Here is a 19,207-nt window from a genome sequence, read left to right as displayed (position 1 = left end):
CCTGACAAGATCTAATGATTGGCAATTTAATTTTCCTGACATCCTATTGAAATTACAATTTGTGATAGAATATTTGCCAAGTACAATAAAAGCTTCATCAGTTAAGAAATGACTTTTGAATTTCCCTCTCCGCTACATGATTGTACTGGGATCATGTTGTTATTCAATCAAATAATGCACCATTTTCAGTTATTCAATGCTCTACAGTGTGAATAAGGGATTATTTTTGTCTCAACTTGAGTTTTCTGTGGTTATTCTTTCTTTACTCTTGGCTGCGTTTATTCGTTCGCTTTGGTTACGTTGAATTTTCCTGTGATTAAAAATTCTCAAGTCTTTGTTGGTTGTGTAGGTTTTATCATTGTGGATTTATTGATTAGTGTAATCGGCCATGACATTTATCTTCATCTTTATGTATCTTCGTGTAACATCTTGTCTTATGGAGTTGTCTGTTGTCTGCTAACCATGACCATCATGGAATATATTCTTAGGAATTAAACACTTTGCTTTTTGTCTTTAATGTGATACAGCCAAAGGGATTTCATGTGCTTGATGTGATCAAAAGGAGAATTGATTAATATGGAACTTGATCTTCGTATTGCATGTGGTGCGAAATCCGGTCAGCATGGGTGAATGGATTGCTGAAAATACGATTGGTAAATGGCAGCATAGACTTGATTCATCCGGTCATGAACGTTTGGACGAACACGGAATAGAAGGAAAGCAATACAGTTGTGAAGGAAGGTCTTATGTATGGCAGAAGAACAACTCGTCGCATATTTATGATCCTTTTCGCGAAGATGAGCCGCGAGTTTGTGCTCTGGAGAGCTTGAACCCAAACAGCACAATGAGGAAGAAGTTGTGTAAGGGCCAGAGCTTTGATACCAGTGACATAGAGTTCAATGTTGATGTTCTTTACAACTATCCAAGCAGTCTTCCCCCAGAGAATGACTTAGAAGAATACTTTGTGTTTGATGATATCCATGGTGACCCTTATGACCCGGTGAAAGGGGATGAATATTTACTGTGCCTGGACTTCTCTGGTGATGTCTCTGATGCTGTTCTGACAGTCATGGGGAAACACAGGAGAAAATGGAGGTTCATGAGGGCCAAGCAGCACAGACTGGGCCAACGCCAACCTGTCCGTGTTGATAGCATGGAAGACACATTGAACAAACTTAAAAAGTCTGATGGACCTGGTAAGCCAAAGACGCTGGTGATACCAAAGTCAAATACCACATCAGCCATCGGAAAAAGGGACGGAGATAAGACTCCCTGTGGTGCCTTTAGACCGATCCAATCAGACCCAGTGTTGGGCACCCAGATGGAAAACCCTTCCAAAGAAACATCCACTCAGTGCAATGTTCAAAAGACAAACACCCGAGGAGTGAAAGGTGGCATGCTGAACAGGCAGAAGAGAACTATGTCGATGCCTGAGCCACCGACTAAGGGCAAGCTCAAGAAACTACAAAGTCAGATATCATCAGTATTCAAGAAGCGGGAGAGCTACCCCCATGACGAAGCTTATACCAGGTACTCCAGGAAGCGATATGTTTCTTCTTCTTCCTCTTCATCTCCAGAGACCTCCCCCATCATTGTTTCCTACCTTTCATCACCAGAAGACTGTGAGGATGTCGAACCATTCGGGAAAATAGACATTGATGTCGAGGAGCTAGAGAAGGAAGCGAGTGAATTTGAGGACATTGTAGAACCGCGGTGGGTGTCTCAATCAAGTATATTATTGACACATGGTCTGGTTCATCAAAACAGTCAAGAGGAATGTACCGAGACTGATGAATGGTTTGTTTCGAAGTCGGGAGAGTACATGTACTTGATCAAAGATTCAGATGCGGACGGTGAAGGGATGGGATTGTCTAGCAGCACACATGATTCATCTGCAGTCAATGTTGAATTAGTTCCTGAGAGTCATGCTGCCATCAGTGGTGAAAAAGGGATAGGTTCTGCTGCTAGCAGTTGTGATGGGGAAAGATCAGAAGGTGTGAGTGGAAGCGACGCTCAGCTGCGGATCTCCCGGCATTGTACTTCTTCACTCACTTTAGGGACCATGAATAATGAATTCCAATTAACTGAAGCAAAACTTGGTGCTGTAAGCCCAGACACTGTTGGCCCCGGGGCAGTAGTTCAGGCTCATGGGTTTGTTGAATTGTGCACTTACAGTGACGATATCATTAATCATGAGAGTCCCGTAGTGGAGATTTCAGAGCAAGGGTATGTGACTGCTCCAGAAACAGACAATACACCTGAATGTCAGGAATCTGTACCATGCGATGATGATGATGAAAACGACAACACTAGCGTTTATTCTTCATGCGACGATGAAACCATGACCGGTAAACTTTCCAGGGACCTACATGTGCCCTCTCCAGGTATAGTCAGCATGGATATGGAGAATGTGATCGTCACTGCGTCATTGCCGGTTGGTGCTAACTTGGTACCTAAACCGGACTCCATACCCATGTTGATGGATGCTCCTCCCCCTGGGGACACCACACCTTTGGATGGAGACCATTCTGAGAAGGATGGTGGCAAACCTGAAGGAGCGGAAGACGGTCAAGAAGGGCAACAGGAGGATGGGGAAGTCAACTACAGTCAACATGTTGCTGCATCCCTCGTCAACAACACCATGGCCATCATGCTTCTTGTAGACCACAAGTTGTAAGTAGACGATACAACAAAGTTTTGAATGCTGTGGTTAAATGTCTTCAAACATGACTAACCTTGAAATGCTGTTCTCGTATTTATTTTAACCATTTTTTGTTTGCATTGCTGATTTGATGATTTCACACATTTTTGTTTTCTTGTGTGTTCAAATGTCTTTTGAAGAAGCTGCTTGTTGATTTGTGTTTTCAATCAAGTATTTTTCTAGAATTTGTTTTATATTTTTCCAATTTCGATGGAGTTTGGCAATTGTGTTAGAAAATGTTGTAGAGTACCAGACAACAAATTTATTTTTATTCAAAATTGGTAACCCATCATAATCATGTTTGATAATGTATCACAAACTTTTTCTTTCAGTGTTTGAAGTGTTCAATCGTAATGTGAAGGAGTTGGTTATAAATGAATTGATATATTATTTTAAAGTTTATTTTAATATGCAAATTATTTACTTTGTTATTGCAGAATTGATTTTCAAAATATTTATGTTGTGCTTAAATCTATAGCTAACATGCACATAGTGACTGTGTTGAGGAGTTTGATTTGCTTAACCAATAATTTAATGTTATACTGTACAATTTCATTTTCACAAATGTATTGAATTTACTTGTATAGTAACTGATTAAACAAGTTCATCATTTCATTAAGTATTTTATTTATTGTATCACTAGCTCAGAGTGTTGAGCCAAATCTCAGCAATATATGCCCTATACAGCGCATTGCGCTTTGCGCATTTGTTCCGAAGCTTGCATGCGCTCGCACAATTCTTTCCATTTAAGACCTCTTTATTATTTCCCCTCATTTATCCATCTAAAATATGTAAGATTTGTCTGTTGATATACATTAGAGATAGATAGAAAGAATAGATAGATAGGTAGATAGATAGATAGATAGATGGATATGGATGAATGGATGAATGAAAATAAATGAATGAATAGATAGATAAATAAATGAATAAATACACTACTCAAAAAAAGTTAAGGACCACTTTTTAAAACGTACATAAAGATTTTATACAAGGTGTTTTATTTCTGGAAATACCTCAGTACAACTGTCCTAAATGTCCTTAAACACGCTGTAATCAATTTCACGCATGGGTGGTTTCAGTTGTTGCACAATGTCTCTCGCATCACTGCACATCCTGAAAAGTGGGCCCCGAGGGGTATCAGCTACCGACATGAAGTGGTAAAAACGAATGTCTGAGTGTCTTTCAGGCAGTTCAGTAACGAGTGTGACCACCTCCTGCAGCAATAACGGCTTCACAGCGCTGTCTCATGGAGCTGATGAGGCGATTGATGTCTCTGACGTCCAGTGCATCCCATGCAGCCTCCAGAGCCACACCCAGCTGCTGCAGTCCAAGTGGATGGGCTTCGAGCTGCTCGAGACTCCTCCCCATCATGTCCCAGACGTGCTCTATCGGGTTTAAGTCCGGGGACCTCGCTGGCCACTCCATACGCTCAATCCCCTGGCCCTCAAGGAACTCGGTCACCACCCTAGCTCGGTGGGCACGGGCATTGTCATCCATGAAAATGATGTTTTGTCCCACATTTTCTGCAAATGGCACCACTATAGGTTCAAGGACCTCATCCCTGTACCTCACTCCTGTCATTGCTCCCCCTGGGACCACGTAGAGACGAGTACGGTTGGCGTAGGTGATGCCTCCCCACACCATGACGCTGCCTCCCCCATAACGGTCATGTTCTGCAATACAGGGGTCTGCAAATCTCTCTCCTGGTCGCCTCCAGACTCTCGAACGTCCATCATTGTGGTCAAGGGAAAATCTGCTCTCATCTGTGAACAGAACTCTACGCCATTGCTGTCTGGTCCATCTGACATGCTCCCGGGCCCAGTTGAGACGAATTCTTCTGTGAGCAGGGGTGAGTGGGACACACTGAGCTGGCCGTCTGGCATGCATATTGGCTCTGTGAAGTCGGTTACGGATTGTTTGAGTGGAAACAATCACTCCAGTTGCTGCAGCGAAGTCATTGTTGAGGCGGCGTGCACTGTGAAAGCGGTTGCGGAGGCTGAGATTCGTCAAGTAGCGATCATCTCTAGGGGTTGTCGAAACTGGTCGGCCACTGCGGGGTCTCTCGGAGTATAGCCCTGTCTCTCGGTGTCTTTGATTTGCTCTGCTAATGACACTGTGTGACACGCCCATCATTCTGGCTACTCTTCGCTGACTGAGGCCAGCTTCCAGCATCCCTAGGGCTCTGGCTACATCTGTTTCACTTAGGTGGTGTCTTGGCATTGCTGTTGTAGTCAAGTTGTTGATTGTACAGACTAGACGGAAAATGCTTTGGAAGACACTTGTCTTATGGCCCACTGCAATGATGCCAGAGACATCATGAAAGAACTGCATGTGTGAAATTGATGTCATTGTGTTTGATGGCATTCTGGACAGCTGTATCTTGGCATTGCTATTGTCAGCAAGTTGTTGACTGTAGAGACTAAAGACAGAAAATGCTTTGGAAGCCACTTTTGTACGGGCACATTGCAATGATGCAAGAGACATGAAAGAACTGCATGTGTGAAATTGATTTCATTGTGTTTGATGGCATCCTGGACAGCTGGATAGCAATGCCAAGACACCACCTAAGTGAAACAGATGTAGCCAGAGCCCTAGGGATGCTGGAAGCTGGCCTCAGTCAGCGAAGAGTAGCCAGAATGATGGGCGTGTCACACAGTGTCATTAGCAGAGCAAATCAAAGACACCGAGAGACAGGGCTATACTCCGAGAGACCCCGCATTGGCCGACCAGTTTCGACAACCCCTAGAGATGATCGCTACTTGACGAATCTCAGCCTCCGCAACCGCTTTCACAGTGCACGCCGCCTCAACAATGACTTCGCTGCAGCAACTGGAGTGATTGTTTCCACTCAAACAATCCGTAACCGACTTCACAGAGCCAATATGCATGCCAGACGGCCAGCTCAGTGTGTCCCACTCACCCCTGCTCACAGAAGAATTCGTCTCAACTGGGCCCGGGAGCATGTCAGATGGACCAGACAGCAATGGCGTAGAGTTCTGTTCACAGATGAGAGCAGATTTTCCCTTGACCACAATGATGGACGTTCGAGAGTCTGGAGGCGACCAGGAGAGAGATTTGCAGACCCCTGTATTGCAGAACATGACCGTTATGGGGGAGGCAGCGTCATGGTGTGGGGAGGCATCACCTACGCCAACCGTACTCGTCTCTACGTGGTCCCAGGGGGAGCAATGACAGGAGTGAGGTACAGGGATGAGGTCCTTGAACCTATAGTGGTGCCATTTGCAGAAAATGTGGGACAAAACATCATTTTCATGGATGACAATGCCCGTGCCCACCGAGCTAGGGTGGTGACCGAGTTCCTTGAGGGCCAGGGGATTGAGCGTATGGAGTGGCCAGCGAGGTCCCCGGACTTAAACCCGATAGAGCACGTCTGGGACATGATGGGGAGGAGTCTCGAGCAGCTCGAAGCCCATCCACTTGGACTGCAGCAGCTGGGTGTGGCTCTGGAGGCTGCATGGGATGCACTGGACGTCAGAGACATCAATCGCCTCATCAGCTCCATGAGACAGCGCTGTGAAGCCGTTATTGCTGCAGGAGGTGGTCACACTCGTTACTGAACTGCCTGAAAGACACTCAGACATTCGTTTTTACCACTTCATGTCGGTAGCTGATACCCCTTGGGGCCCACTTTTCAGGATGTGCAGTGATGCGAGAGACATTGTGCAACAACTGAAACCACCCATGCGTGAAATTGATTACAGCGTGTTTAAGGACATTTAGGACAGTTGTACTGAGGTATTTCCAGAAATAAAACACCTTGTATAAAATCTTTATGTACGTTTTAAAAAGTGGTCCTTAACTTTTTTTGAGTAGTGTAAATCATTGATTAAAAAACGTCATTGAAGCATATGCAATATTTTCAATATCTTTTACACATGAATGGTGCAAATATAAACTTAAAAATTTACATAAATACCAAACAAGCACAGATTTGATGACTTCATGAAAACCAAACAGCAACAGATTTGATGACTTTTCGATTTTGTTATATATATTTGTGCCATGTGAAGTAGCAGGTGTACAGTGACTGCAAATGTTTGACTTGAACATAATGGATACCAGCACTCAATAGGTGGTTTCAGACCGCCTCGAAGTTTGTCAGTTCCAGGTATTTTTTATCGGGAATTTTATCCCAACCAGAAAATACCAGGTAATTTGGCAGTGTGAAAGCAAGTTATGTGTAATCTCCCCCCCGAAAGAATATACCCGCTAAATAGTAGGTACTTGTCAAAATTACGAGAACTTTCGCAGCGCGGGAATTTTTCCATGGTCGCAGGTATTTTGGCAGTGTGAAAGCAAATTAGCAATTTTGAATCTCGCGCCTAGCTTGCTTATCAGACGACACTGCGCATGCTAGTAACTTCAGGAACTTATCCCGAAGGGTATGTTTTGGGGCGGTGTGAATGTGAAAACAATTAACAGGATTTTTTTTGTAGCCTGAAAAAGTTGTTGTAATTTAATGGGTATTCTTGTGATCGAGGCGGTTTGAAACCACCCTATGTATCATACCAGTAAGGTATCTCATTCTCTAGTACACTCATCTTGCTAACAGGGGGTAGTCACCTGTGAATTTGACAAAGATATTGATGATCATATTAGAAAAATATAAAAAATGACTTATGAAAGCATGCTCCATACATCAGTTGAAATTCAGCAAAGTATGGTTGATTTATTATTCAAAACTCATAACCGTGAACCTATTTTGTTTACTCATCAAAATGCATTAGTGGGATTGTATGAGTAAAATACAAGTTGTGGAAAAGAAAGGAATATTCAAATTTATTAAAGGGATCTTTAACCTGAATATGTATCTTGGGTCGATCAGTATACTAAGATTGCCCAGGATTGAAAATGGTAATTAAATTTCTATTTCAGCCGCAAACTCAATCACAATTGGGACAGGGGGCTCTACGCCACAGTAAATTAGTTAACTTTTTCTGTCCCTGACGTTCCAATGGTTGATATTTGTTATCTGTTATTGTTTATACTGAAATGTATTGTTCTTTGTAATTCTCTTTGCCAAATAAATAACGATAATATAGTAACTGCAAATTCTTTAGGTAATACAAGAATGGCTCAATGACCTAGCTAAGTGGTCGGTCTCTTAATACATAATACAAAAGAGCACTACATTTTCATTATCAAATATTAATATGGATGCACATGATAGATTTGTTTCCCAGCATAACGCGAAGTGTGCATTGTGTAATTTTGTCGCCATTTTCCACATGTATATATTCAACAACAAAAAAATTTCACAATGCATTTGATAACTAACTGCTTCAAGTGCATTACCTTATTTTTGAGATGTTTATTTTTTTGAAAATCACTATTGGAGGTATTCTACACTATACACTCTATTCTAGAAAGCAGCAATCCCTTTAACCTCGTTGCCACAAAATTAAAGTTAAACCCTTTCACTTTCATTACTCAACCCTTATACAGACATAAAGGATTTGAAAGCAAGAGTTTCATGTGTTATAAATGCTTCTCTTGGAGTCATTTGTAAGTCATAGTTCATAATCACTCAAAACCACCAACAAATCTTTTGACTGTTATCTACAAAATAAGAATGCAAGAAAAAGCCATCAATATTCGTTTAAAAGACCTATACATCATATAGAAAAGAAATAGAAAAGATAACATTTTTAATGGTCATAAATTTGTCTAATAGATTGTACAAATTTATGAAGTTTTGTCAAATGTTGTTATAACCCTTGTACATTTTTAACAAAAATTTATGCAAGACAGATCAGGGAATTAAAAGAGATTGACTATTTGAGGTACTGTACAATGACGATTCATTTTTTTATGCACTTTGCTGCTCAATAGGCAAAGTTTAATGGGTGTTTCCTAGGAAATTTGGTTGAAAATGTAGGGTGTTTATTTCTGTTTTATTAAAAGGAAAAGAGACAGGATTAAGCCCATGAGGAGTATAAAAATGGGGAAATGACGCATAGGCCTATATAATTTGCAGTTATTGAAACAGAAATATATTGTAATTGCAAGATACCCACTCATTGCCCAAGGTGAATCTCACATATCAACAACATATATCAGAACATTTATTCATATTTGATATGAAGTTTAAAACAAGCGGCACATGTTCTTATAATCCTCTCCACACGCGATACATTATATTCAAGCATTGAATTTGCGACAGAATGGGAAATTTCATAACAATATGAATAGAGTTGCATGTCAATTTGAATCAATGCTCTGTACACATGGATGAGTACCACCCACTTCAAAAAGAATCAATATATTTTTCAGACAGCACATGTGGTGCTTAAAGGGAAAGTGGGCAATGCATTTATTTAGCAAAATTTATATTTAACAGTGGGAGGGGTGTATAAAAATAAATACATTTTTATTTCTTAATAAAATAGAGAAGGTACAATTTACCAAGGCCCTTTGCCAGAGATACTGGGACAAAATCCACTTCACTGACAATTGGCAGGGTTTTATTAAACAAATAATGCATGTAAGCGCGTGCATGCAGGGCCAAATAATGAACGATGTTCACAGAGTTCATTATTTAGGTCCTCTGGATGCAAAAGAATGCGCGCATTGTTTGTTTTATACAACACCCCCCATGTTACTAGATAATTCTAGATAATTCCAGACCTCGCACTATCCTGCACTCTGACATCAGAGTGCAGGATAGTACATTTGGTATGATGTCAGAGTGCAGGATAGAGCATTTTGGATGCAATAGTGCAATTCGCTGAATATCATGTGATCCGATTTGGACCAATTAGATTACAGAACATTCTTGGGAGTTGTATGAAATAATATCATACAATATTTCAAAAGAATATACATTTATTGAAGTATATTGATAATAAACAATTTAACACATGGTAAGTTAAAGTGCATATAAATCAGTGTATTAAGAGATGTTTAAACTACTTTGACAGCTTCATTAAAAAAACGACTATAATTAGTGATGGTAAATTATGAATTTCAACCTCAGGCAGCATTTATTTGAGCAAAGTTGGTTCAGATATTTGCTGGAGTGTATGATACAAAGACAAAAACATTTAGTCTCATGTTGCGGTAATATTAAAAATGCCACCTATGAGTAGAACCACTGAGAATTTCATTTATGCAAACATATAATATAAGGGGGGGGGCTAGGGGGTCATGACCCACAAAAAGTTTCATGATCAAGAAATTAGAGGAAAAAGGAAAGAAAAGGAAGAGAAATCAGAAAAATTTAATTTCTGAAAATTATGTAAAAATCTATGCAAAAATAAAATAAGATTTATTATTGAAAAGGTCAAAAATTATATTCGCTCGCTCGCATCTTGTAGAATTGTTTATCCATCTGCCATATCTGACCCCCTCAATTTTTTTTTTTTGGGGGGGCTCATTATTCCGCTGGTGCTGTGTACATTGATATTAAATCATTTGACGTTCATTATTGAACTTACAATGTGTAAGTTTGTATTTAATTTGATGATGTACTATGCTTTCTCATTAAAGTAGTGAAATTTCATGCGTCAAGAAGATATGGATAACCATGTATATTATGATCCAAAGGACCATGTATATTATGATAATATTGGGAGTGAAAATGTATTTTCACTCATGTTTAGATGGGTGATATTAATCAAACTTAAAGGGCTTACTGCCTTTTAAGTTTACTCCTAGTGAGTGAGCGGATGTTTTCACTCATATTTTTTAAGAGTAATAAGGCAGGTGTACACTATTCAGCTCTTAGTATTTATCTAATGTTCATTAGCGATTTTTTTGCAATTGCAATGGGGACAGATTCTGTAACACAGTATATCTATTGAAAATGACTGTTAAATCACAATGAACAGCTTCGAGGCTCTTGGCGAAAAATTGGTGAACTGGGACGGCAGATTGTCCTAAGATTTGGAGCTGACAAAAAATTGCAAATATCGAGATTGTCCAGAGTCCAGGAAGACCAATGCTTTTTTGATTCTCCAATTGTCAACAAAGGCTACTTTGTCATGAAGGGCTTTTGACAATAGAATCTCAAAGTTCCAGAAAGCGTCTGCAAACACTTTATAATATTGGGGCATGCCCACCCCCAAACAAAAGCAAACAAACATTAAAAAAACTCACAAAAATTTAATGTCATGGCAAAGTGCCCACCAAATCGTACATGTGTACCAGCAAATTCATCTTGATAAATAGGAGGAGGAGTGTCCATAAAGATCAGGTTTCATTTGATTATCAATCAAGTGTTTATCATGAATTATTACCTCATGCAGATACTGGTACCTACCTGTCGTACCGGCCATTAAAAATGTTGGAAATCACTGTTTGACTCAGGACCACTTGCAACCAGGTGGTTTGACAAATCTTTCACTTCGGGGAAAAAAGTTGGGTACCTTGTAAAAAGTCAGAACCGAGGCTTATGCGTGGGAATCCCGCAAGCAGTCTCTCATTACCAATTACCACTTTTCATCATACACTCTAAATTCCAAGGATTTAAAATAAATCCAGATCAGCTGTGAATAGTGACCAGCCGAATATTAGTTATAGATTTAAACCTTGTTGATTTAAATATTAATCTAAAAGATTTGAATTTAAATCTTTTGAGATTTAAAAGTTAATCCTTAAGATTTAAAATGAATTAAAAATTCGGCTGGTCACTATTAACAGCCGATCTGGATTTATTCTAAATCCTTGGAATTTAGAGTGTAGAAAAAACAATGGGAAATAAAGGAAACAGCTATGAAAAGATACATGGTGCCTGAGTATGTAGCGGGATTCATGTGAAAAGACGCGTCATAGAATTTTGGCAAGATGACCTTTCATAAACTTCTACTTCTTTCATATGAACTGACAAACAATTTTGACTCTTATTGCAAGAAAGAAATTCCTTTTGACTTAAAAATTTTAAGAAATGAGCATTTATTATTATGATAATTGTCTGAGAAAATTTAGAAAATTCAAAGCTTGATTGGAGCATTGTGGCCTAGTGGTTTATTCTTCTGACTTTGAAACAGAGGGTCGTGGGTTCGAATCCCAGCCATGGTGTAATTTCCTTCAGCAAGAAATTTATCCACATTGTGCTGCACTCAACCCAGGTGAGGTGAATGGGTACCCGGTAGGATTAATTCCTTGAATGCATGAGCGCTGAAAGGCAGCTCAAGCTAAAGCCAGGGTAATAATATTCATAACATCGCGCCTCGGAATAGAATATTTCTAGATAGATGGCGCTATATAAATACCTATTATTATTATTTTTTTTTAAATAAGAACTGACAAACCAGTTTGACTAAAAAATTAAGAAAAGGGCACTCACTAATCAAATTGATTGAGAAAAATTTTGAAAATTGAAAACCTTATTGATTTGCTGATGGTAGGATATTTTTCATGGAAAATAATCAGTATCTGATTATTTAGTGGAAGCATTCAGAAGTGATGATCTCAGAATCCACAATTTTCAAGCAGTATTCTTATACCTAGAAGTTCTTCAAATAGGAGGCAAAGTAATGCAGTCTGATGCGTGTAGTTGAGATTAACAAATATCATAAATGATACAATGGTGGCACTGCTTCACTGATAATAAGTGCATCATAACCTTGTTTTGTTCATGCAACTTCATACGAAGATTAGTTTGGTGAGTTGTAAGTTTTCCTTTTGTCTTACTTCACTGTTAACAAACAAAGCTCTTTTCCTTTATGGTTTCATATTCTTTCAGCCTTGTATGAGATATCATGAAGAAGCCATAAAAATATGAAATGATAATATAACTGGGCCATTTCCTCAAGCTGTTTGTAGGTTAAGAGTGACTTTAAAGGTCTAGTCCACCCCAGAAAAGTGTTGTTTTGGATTGATAGAGAAAAATCAAACTGGCATAACGCTGAAAATTTCATCAAAATCGGATGTAAAATAGAAAAGTTATGACATTTTAGAATTTTTCTTATTTTTCACAAAATAGTGATATGCACAGTTCAGTGACATGCAAATGAGACAGTCGATGATGTCCTTCACTTACTATTTCTTTTGTTTTTTGGAATTATACAAAATTTCATTTTTTTACATATTTGATAATAAGGACCAACTTGACTGAACCATAGTATTAAACAATGCTTATCCCTTTCACTTGACAATGAGGAGAAAATTAGAATATTTCATGTTATAAAATATAAAAGAAATAGTGAGTGGATGATGTCATCAGTCTCCTCATTTGCACACCGACCAGGATGTGCATATACTGTTTTGTGAAATTAAGCAAAAGTTTAAAATGTCATAACTCTTATTTTACATCCGATTTTGATGAAATTTTCAGTGTTATGCTTGTTGGATTTTTCTCCTTTTTAATCAACTTTTTGTTAGGTGGACTTGTCCTTTGATAACGACTGGTGATCCTTGTGGTAAATGATATCCATTGGTGATTATTTAGCGCGTAAGAAAGGATCACCAGTCATTCTTAAAGTCGCTCGTAACTTACAAACAGCTTTATGAAACACCCATCTGGTCTGTCATAAGTACATGTATGCATACTCATAACATTCATTCATGCTTGCAAAAATCCATGCAAGATTAAAATGTAGTGCTGTGGAAAAAGTTTCAGTTGTACAATCATCTTTATCATCATCTTCATCATCATTATTCTAAGCCTCATCTTCATATTTTCAATGATTACTTGATATCATCATTATGAATTGTCACAATTATCATTAACATCTATAGAAATCTTTATCATTATTAACAACAAGGAATAAATGATGAAAAAATCATTGTGTTGGTGCAAGAATACCCTTAGGAAAACATTTTCGCACACCATATCGGTGCAGAAACGTCCTTACGCAATGCTCTTATGTGTGCAGCTAAGTGCATTTTTGCGCTCATGCAATGCACAAAAAGTGTGGTATTTAGGGCGTTCTTGCACCAACACAATGTGGATTTCTTGATCCTCCTTGTTTTGTTCCATTTGAGATGTGGATGAGTATACAAAAGAGGAAGAATGAGGTCATTGTCATTAACATTTTCAATAGTGCTATTTTCAGCAGTTCTTATCTTTGTTATAAATATAATTTTTATACTTGAATGTATTGAAAAGTAGATAATTTGTACTAGATTAATTTTTTTTAAATCCTATAAAATGGTATTGTTCCAAGTTATGAATAACCTCACTATGTTAGTGACCTACTTTGCTGCTGGTCGATATTTGCAACAAAACATGCTAATTAAAAGAAGTACATACGTCTGTAGCCTCTTTGAGGCTATCAAGTGCAGTATTTACAAGACAAAATTTGATTTCAATGTTAGTCTATTATTGCTAGCAAAATATCGCTTAGTCTGAAAATTCATTGTATATGTTTATTATAACCAGCGATTCTGTGAAAGCAGGGAAGGGATATAATAAAAGTAAAGCTGTTGTGGACGTGGTGCTTATCCATGAAAAGAGTGCATTTGAGTACCAACTTAATAAGGTACCTTAAAGCAAGACAGAACAGCATTTTAGTCAATAAATGGTGATTCACTTTTTTATAATCGACAATATGATGGTCAATTGGTGTTAGCTTGATATATCAACACAATCATATATCCATTATCAATTATTTTTTCAATATGGCATAACTTTGACAATACAGTCCGACCTCTCTTATCCGGCCTCCCCTTATCCGGATCTCTCTAATATCCGGACGCACACTTGCCGAGATTTTTTTATTTAATCTTGTATGTGCAGAAATGAGATTTCAATCTAAACTGAATCCTATACGCAAACTTACTTTGATTACATATATTTTCCAATATAGTCTACCTACAACATTATTTTTCATGAAAGTATCTCACCCAAATCACCAAAAGAACTTAGGCAGGATAATTTTCCAGTAAATCAGGGCGCAGCGCAAGCATTTCATCACGTTCTCTTTTTGTTTCCCGGGAAAAACAACACATGTCTCGCTAGCTAACGCTAGGCCTCAATACGGACAGCGCCATCTATCATGTTTGAGCCTACAGTCAGTGTAACAATGGCTGACATTGCGAAGCTGCGATACCTGCAACGATGATCTAATTGTAAAACTTAGTTTCATTGAGTCATTCTCTTTCTTTCGAGGTTTGCTCGATGTATACCTCAATCGTTTTAGCAGGTAAATTATCCAACAGTTTTGGCCATCGATCGATATCATTTCCGTAAAAATACCGCCTATAATTTGCACTGACACTGCAGTGAATACTGTCTGTACGCCCACTACAGTAGATACCGTGTAGCTACCGCGGTTGGCCTGGGGAGGCAGCAGCTGGGTGAATTTAATATTGGGTCTCCCAGATTCGGATAAATCCCTTATCCGGATTGGTGCTGGTCCCAACGTGTCCGGATAAGAGAGGTCAGACTGTATTGGAATATCACCCGGCAATAACCTACATGTACATGTACTTGGAAGACAGTCCTTTTGAAAAGTGCATTCATAATCAAATACATGTAGTAAAGCAGATAAACTGCTTTGTTGCAAAATTAATTGTCATTTAACCCCCCAGGATAATAATTTTTACCCCATTTTATAGCCAGTGATTCTAAGACAGTTACTGTCGACTGTCAATGAATTTGTAATGCTGCCCTCTGTTGTTGGTGTGTGTGTGTGGAGTTTTATGAATCACCCGAGATTGTGTCAAGAGAAGCACACAAATGAGAAACGGCATTTAGATACAAAGGTTCAAATTCGGAGAGAAACTGTAATAATGCCCTCTGTTGTTTATGTGTGTAAAGAACAATGTAATGAACGATACGAGGAAGGTGATTTTGACTATGTGGTCTTAAACCATTGTGTATTTCTTTCACTATTTGTGCTTATTTCAAAGCATGTATTGATAAATAATTCAACAGGGAATGAAATGAAATTACTGCATTAATGAACCTGTTATTGTCAATTAAATGACATTAATGTGGGTTCATTAAAAATTGGTTTTAGTAATGATGTAATCTTAGTAACAAGCTCAGGAGAATTTTTGTTCTGGTATCGCATCACGATTTGCTTCACATTTTTATTATGACTGCTGTAGACAAAAAGTCTTTTGTGTAGCATTTTTTTTTTACAGAGGACTGTACAAAACTCGGTCTTATGACCAAAAAGGCTAATCAAATTTTGGGAAGAGAATTCATTCCCTGCAAGCATGAATAATACACACTAATCTATCAAGCATCTATTTATAATTTGATTCTTTGTCAATATGCATGTTGAATTATTTGTTACTAATGGATGAAATCTTCACAAACCATTTTTGGATTGTGGTAGTAATTTGTTTTCTCAGAATTTGCTAAAACAATGCCTGGAACGGTGAAAACCCCAATCCAGCTATCATGGAGATGTTGATCACATTCTTCCTGATAAGTTTCCTGCTTGTAATCTTATTCTATTCTAAAGTCAATTCAGTGGTGATAATTTCGTGTATGAAAGCCTGTATTTCTAAAGTCAATAAATTTTTTTTCATGGGCTCCATATAATCTTGTGCTATTGTCAATCAACTACACTTAAAATGTTCTGCTTCCTAAGATCCTCACGACTTTAGACAGACAAAGTCATAGAAAATAAAGTTAATCTTTCTTCAAAAAGATATTCAACAATGCAATGTTCCAGACACAGTCAAGGACTAATATATAAAGATAATAAAACATTGCAATTTCTATTTATAAGAATCGTAACACAGAGATAAGACATCGGCAAGGAGATTGATTTTTGTTTTCTATTTTCCAGATTTTAGAAAATAAACTTATATAGAATAATCATGTATATAGTTTGCAGATTTGTTATTTATTGGAAATTGCAGAAGAATGTTTCTTATACCGACATTGCATCTGATCTTATCAGACCTCTATGGAGAACAGATTTATTAAAGGGATGAATCTATTTTATTGGAAGTACTAGTAGAATAATAGGCTTCAGACAGAATCAAATGTATATACCATATCTTTTTGTAGAGTATTATCAACAATGTCTGAACTTGGGGACAACATGGAAGTCATTGAGTACATATAGGTATGTCCTTAATTTTGAATCTTTATACTTTCACTTTACATCTGTATTGTTAGCCCTTTATATAGAAATAAAACTAAACTCATTTATAAACCTTTGTGCACAATGATGTGTAAAATTATTCCTTTTTTTTTTTTTTGTGTGGTTTATTTACTTTTATGCATAAAAGTCAAATACTCGACCAACACTCACTGGCCACATTCAAACAATATATTTTTAAGCAACTGTCACCAAGGAACATTTATCCTGTATAAACTTCACTCTGTCACCCAGTACTAAATATAAGGTACTGATGTGTTGAATACCTTATTAATATTTCTTTATATTAAAAAAATCATTTGAAATTCTTTCTAATGCATCAAGATTTGAAATTGTAAAACTGAGTAACTATTCAAAATTATACTTTCTTCATATAGATAAAGAATAATTTTACACCACTTATTGTTTCTATTTTTCTTTCAAATACAAATATGTTAAAAAAGGACATATCAACTTCTCTCTCAAAATTTATGTGTCATAGTAATTACTTTTTAAAAGAGGAGTATGTTTAAGGATACATTGTAATTGAAGTTAGTTCTTTAGTCAAAATCAATAAAAAAGCAAGTTAAAATTACTTGATTTTTTAGTAGTGATTCTACGTTAAATAAATAAAAAGTGCATTATTGGCAAAGCTTGAATTATACATCTATAGGTAAAACATCCTTGTTAGAGTGAAATAAAAAAAAAAAGAGAGAAAAAAAATCAATGAAAAATTACTTGGCCAGAAAACGTTTACTGAGTTGGAAGAAAAAATATTTGCATTCTCAGTTGGATTAATAATTCCCTGCTCTTAATAATGAATTTAATCAAATATATTATGATGAAAAGGGTTTGGCGCCCCGTGTTTGCACATTGCTCTTAATTGCTTGATTTTTCATTGAAGTCGATTTATCCAAAATATGGAGACAGAAAATGCTTTATAAATGTTAAATTAATTCATAGATGGGCGGAGAAAAGGGAAGGGAGAATCTTGTTTTGCTCTCTGGTGAGCTTGAGGGACTACATGCAGGGATGTCATCTTCTTAATGAGGTCAGAGTATGGGGATTTATTTCTTGAGGGTTGTCCAAATGACAGGAGTATTGAGCTGGTATATCCTCGGATGGTCAGTAAGATTAGATTGATGTTAGAGCATTGATCCAGTGTGTTGCTGTCCTATTTCTCTGGGGCTTATCCTGTTATTAGTAGTCTAAGTTGAGGTTGTAAATTGCTTGGGTGTAATGTGTGGCTTTGTGTGCTGTAGATCGGGTGATGAAAAGGAGGAAAAAAGATGGCAGAGAGAGAAAGGGGGGGGGGGGGGTTGGAGATGGCGAGAGCAAGAGAATGGAGGGGGATGAGCATGGGGAGACATGATGGCTCAGTCTGTAGACAGTTTTATGTCAATTATTGCTCATTTATTGAAATATGTGATAATATTTGTGTTTGGAATAGATACTCAACTACTTTTACATCTTCATTAGATGTGTGTTAAATGTATCAGCCATTGTGTGTATTCATGCATTAAAAACTCACTATATTTTTTTTCATTAATTTGTTTGTGATTGAGTCTACAGAAGATGTTTATAATTACATTCTTACACTATATAATTTTTTGACAGTTGTACTTCTATGCACAATATGCCATTTTGTAGAGATAATAATTAGTAAGTTACATTAATAGGGTGCCTAAATAGTTTATGTTTGAAAGCACTTTTCATTATTATTACCCCGGTCACCTGATCCTGGCGTGCTACACACAGTGTATGCACTTTCTCTACTCCCTGAGGAGCATTCCAACAAGAGTTCCAAGTTTCAAGTGCTATGTATACTACAGTGGGCCTTCTCATCTAATACCATGATATACATGTATGTTCACACAATTGGTTTGATGCATTATATTTTTATCACAAAATAATTATTTGCATAAAATATATAATGGGGATACTACAAAAGGTTTCCGATGATGTATTCAAGCAATTCATTTCCAGTTCATCCGTTATACGATACATCATCTTGATTAAAAATGTTCACATAATACATTAAAAGATTAGATGTTTCAATACATTACCATAATTGTTTTCTCATAACGAAATTGAGTGGTTGCAAGCCGACTTCAGAGCCCCATATCACAAAGCTTAGCCATTGATGGCAGGGCTGCAGGTTGTGAATGATACATCCATTAATCTTTATGTGTGACCAATAACAAATCAATTATGTGATCAATTGCTTAGATTTTTGGAATGACATCCTGATCACTTCTTTGCTCTTTGAGAAAAGAACTTGAAGTGGACGAATAAAAATATCCATAAATGTTGATAAGACCGTCAAATTTCAAAAACATGAATTGCAGAATTCTGGATAGTCGCCATTGCTAAATTATATGGCTTGTATGGGGAGTTGAGACACAACTAGGATCTTTGTTATATTGTCTGATAATAAGTGTTCCAACATTTACTTCAAATATTAGCATAGGAATCCATAAATCATAATTTCATTTATAGG

The 19,207-nt window shown here is 37.4% G+C and overlaps 1 protein-coding gene across 1 annotated transcript; it reads left to right on the top strand.

Moving 5' to 3' along the window:
• Positions 1-525: 525 nt before the first annotated feature.
• Positions 526-9,649, top strand: LOC129260556 (uncharacterized). The gene is made up of 2 exons (XM_064099369.1): positions 526-3,649; positions 6,536-9,649. Exon 1 carries the CDS (start codon positions 623-625, stop codon positions 2,675-2,677), a length of 2,055 nt encoding a protein of 684 aa, XP_063955439.1. The 5' UTR covers positions 526-622; the 3' UTR covers positions 2,678-3,649; positions 6,536-9,649.
• The last annotated feature ends 9,558 nt before the right edge of the window (positions 9,650-19,207 follow it).

This window comes from Lytechinus pictus, chromosome 5, assembly GCF_037042905.1.
Source record: "Lytechinus pictus isolate F3 Inbred chromosome 5, Lp3.0, whole genome shotgun sequence".
Classification (NCBI taxonomy): Eukaryota; Metazoa; Echinodermata; class Echinoidea; order Temnopleuroida; family Toxopneustidae; genus Lytechinus; species Lytechinus pictus.
Note: the sequence above shows the minus strand (reverse complement) of the source record. Positions and strands in the feature narration are given on the sequence as shown.

Excerpts from the sequence above, each read along its gene's own strand:
- LOC129260556 (XM_064099369.1), top strand. The coding sequence starts at position 623 with ATGGGTGAATGGATTGCTGAAAATACGATTGGTAAATGGCAGCATAGA.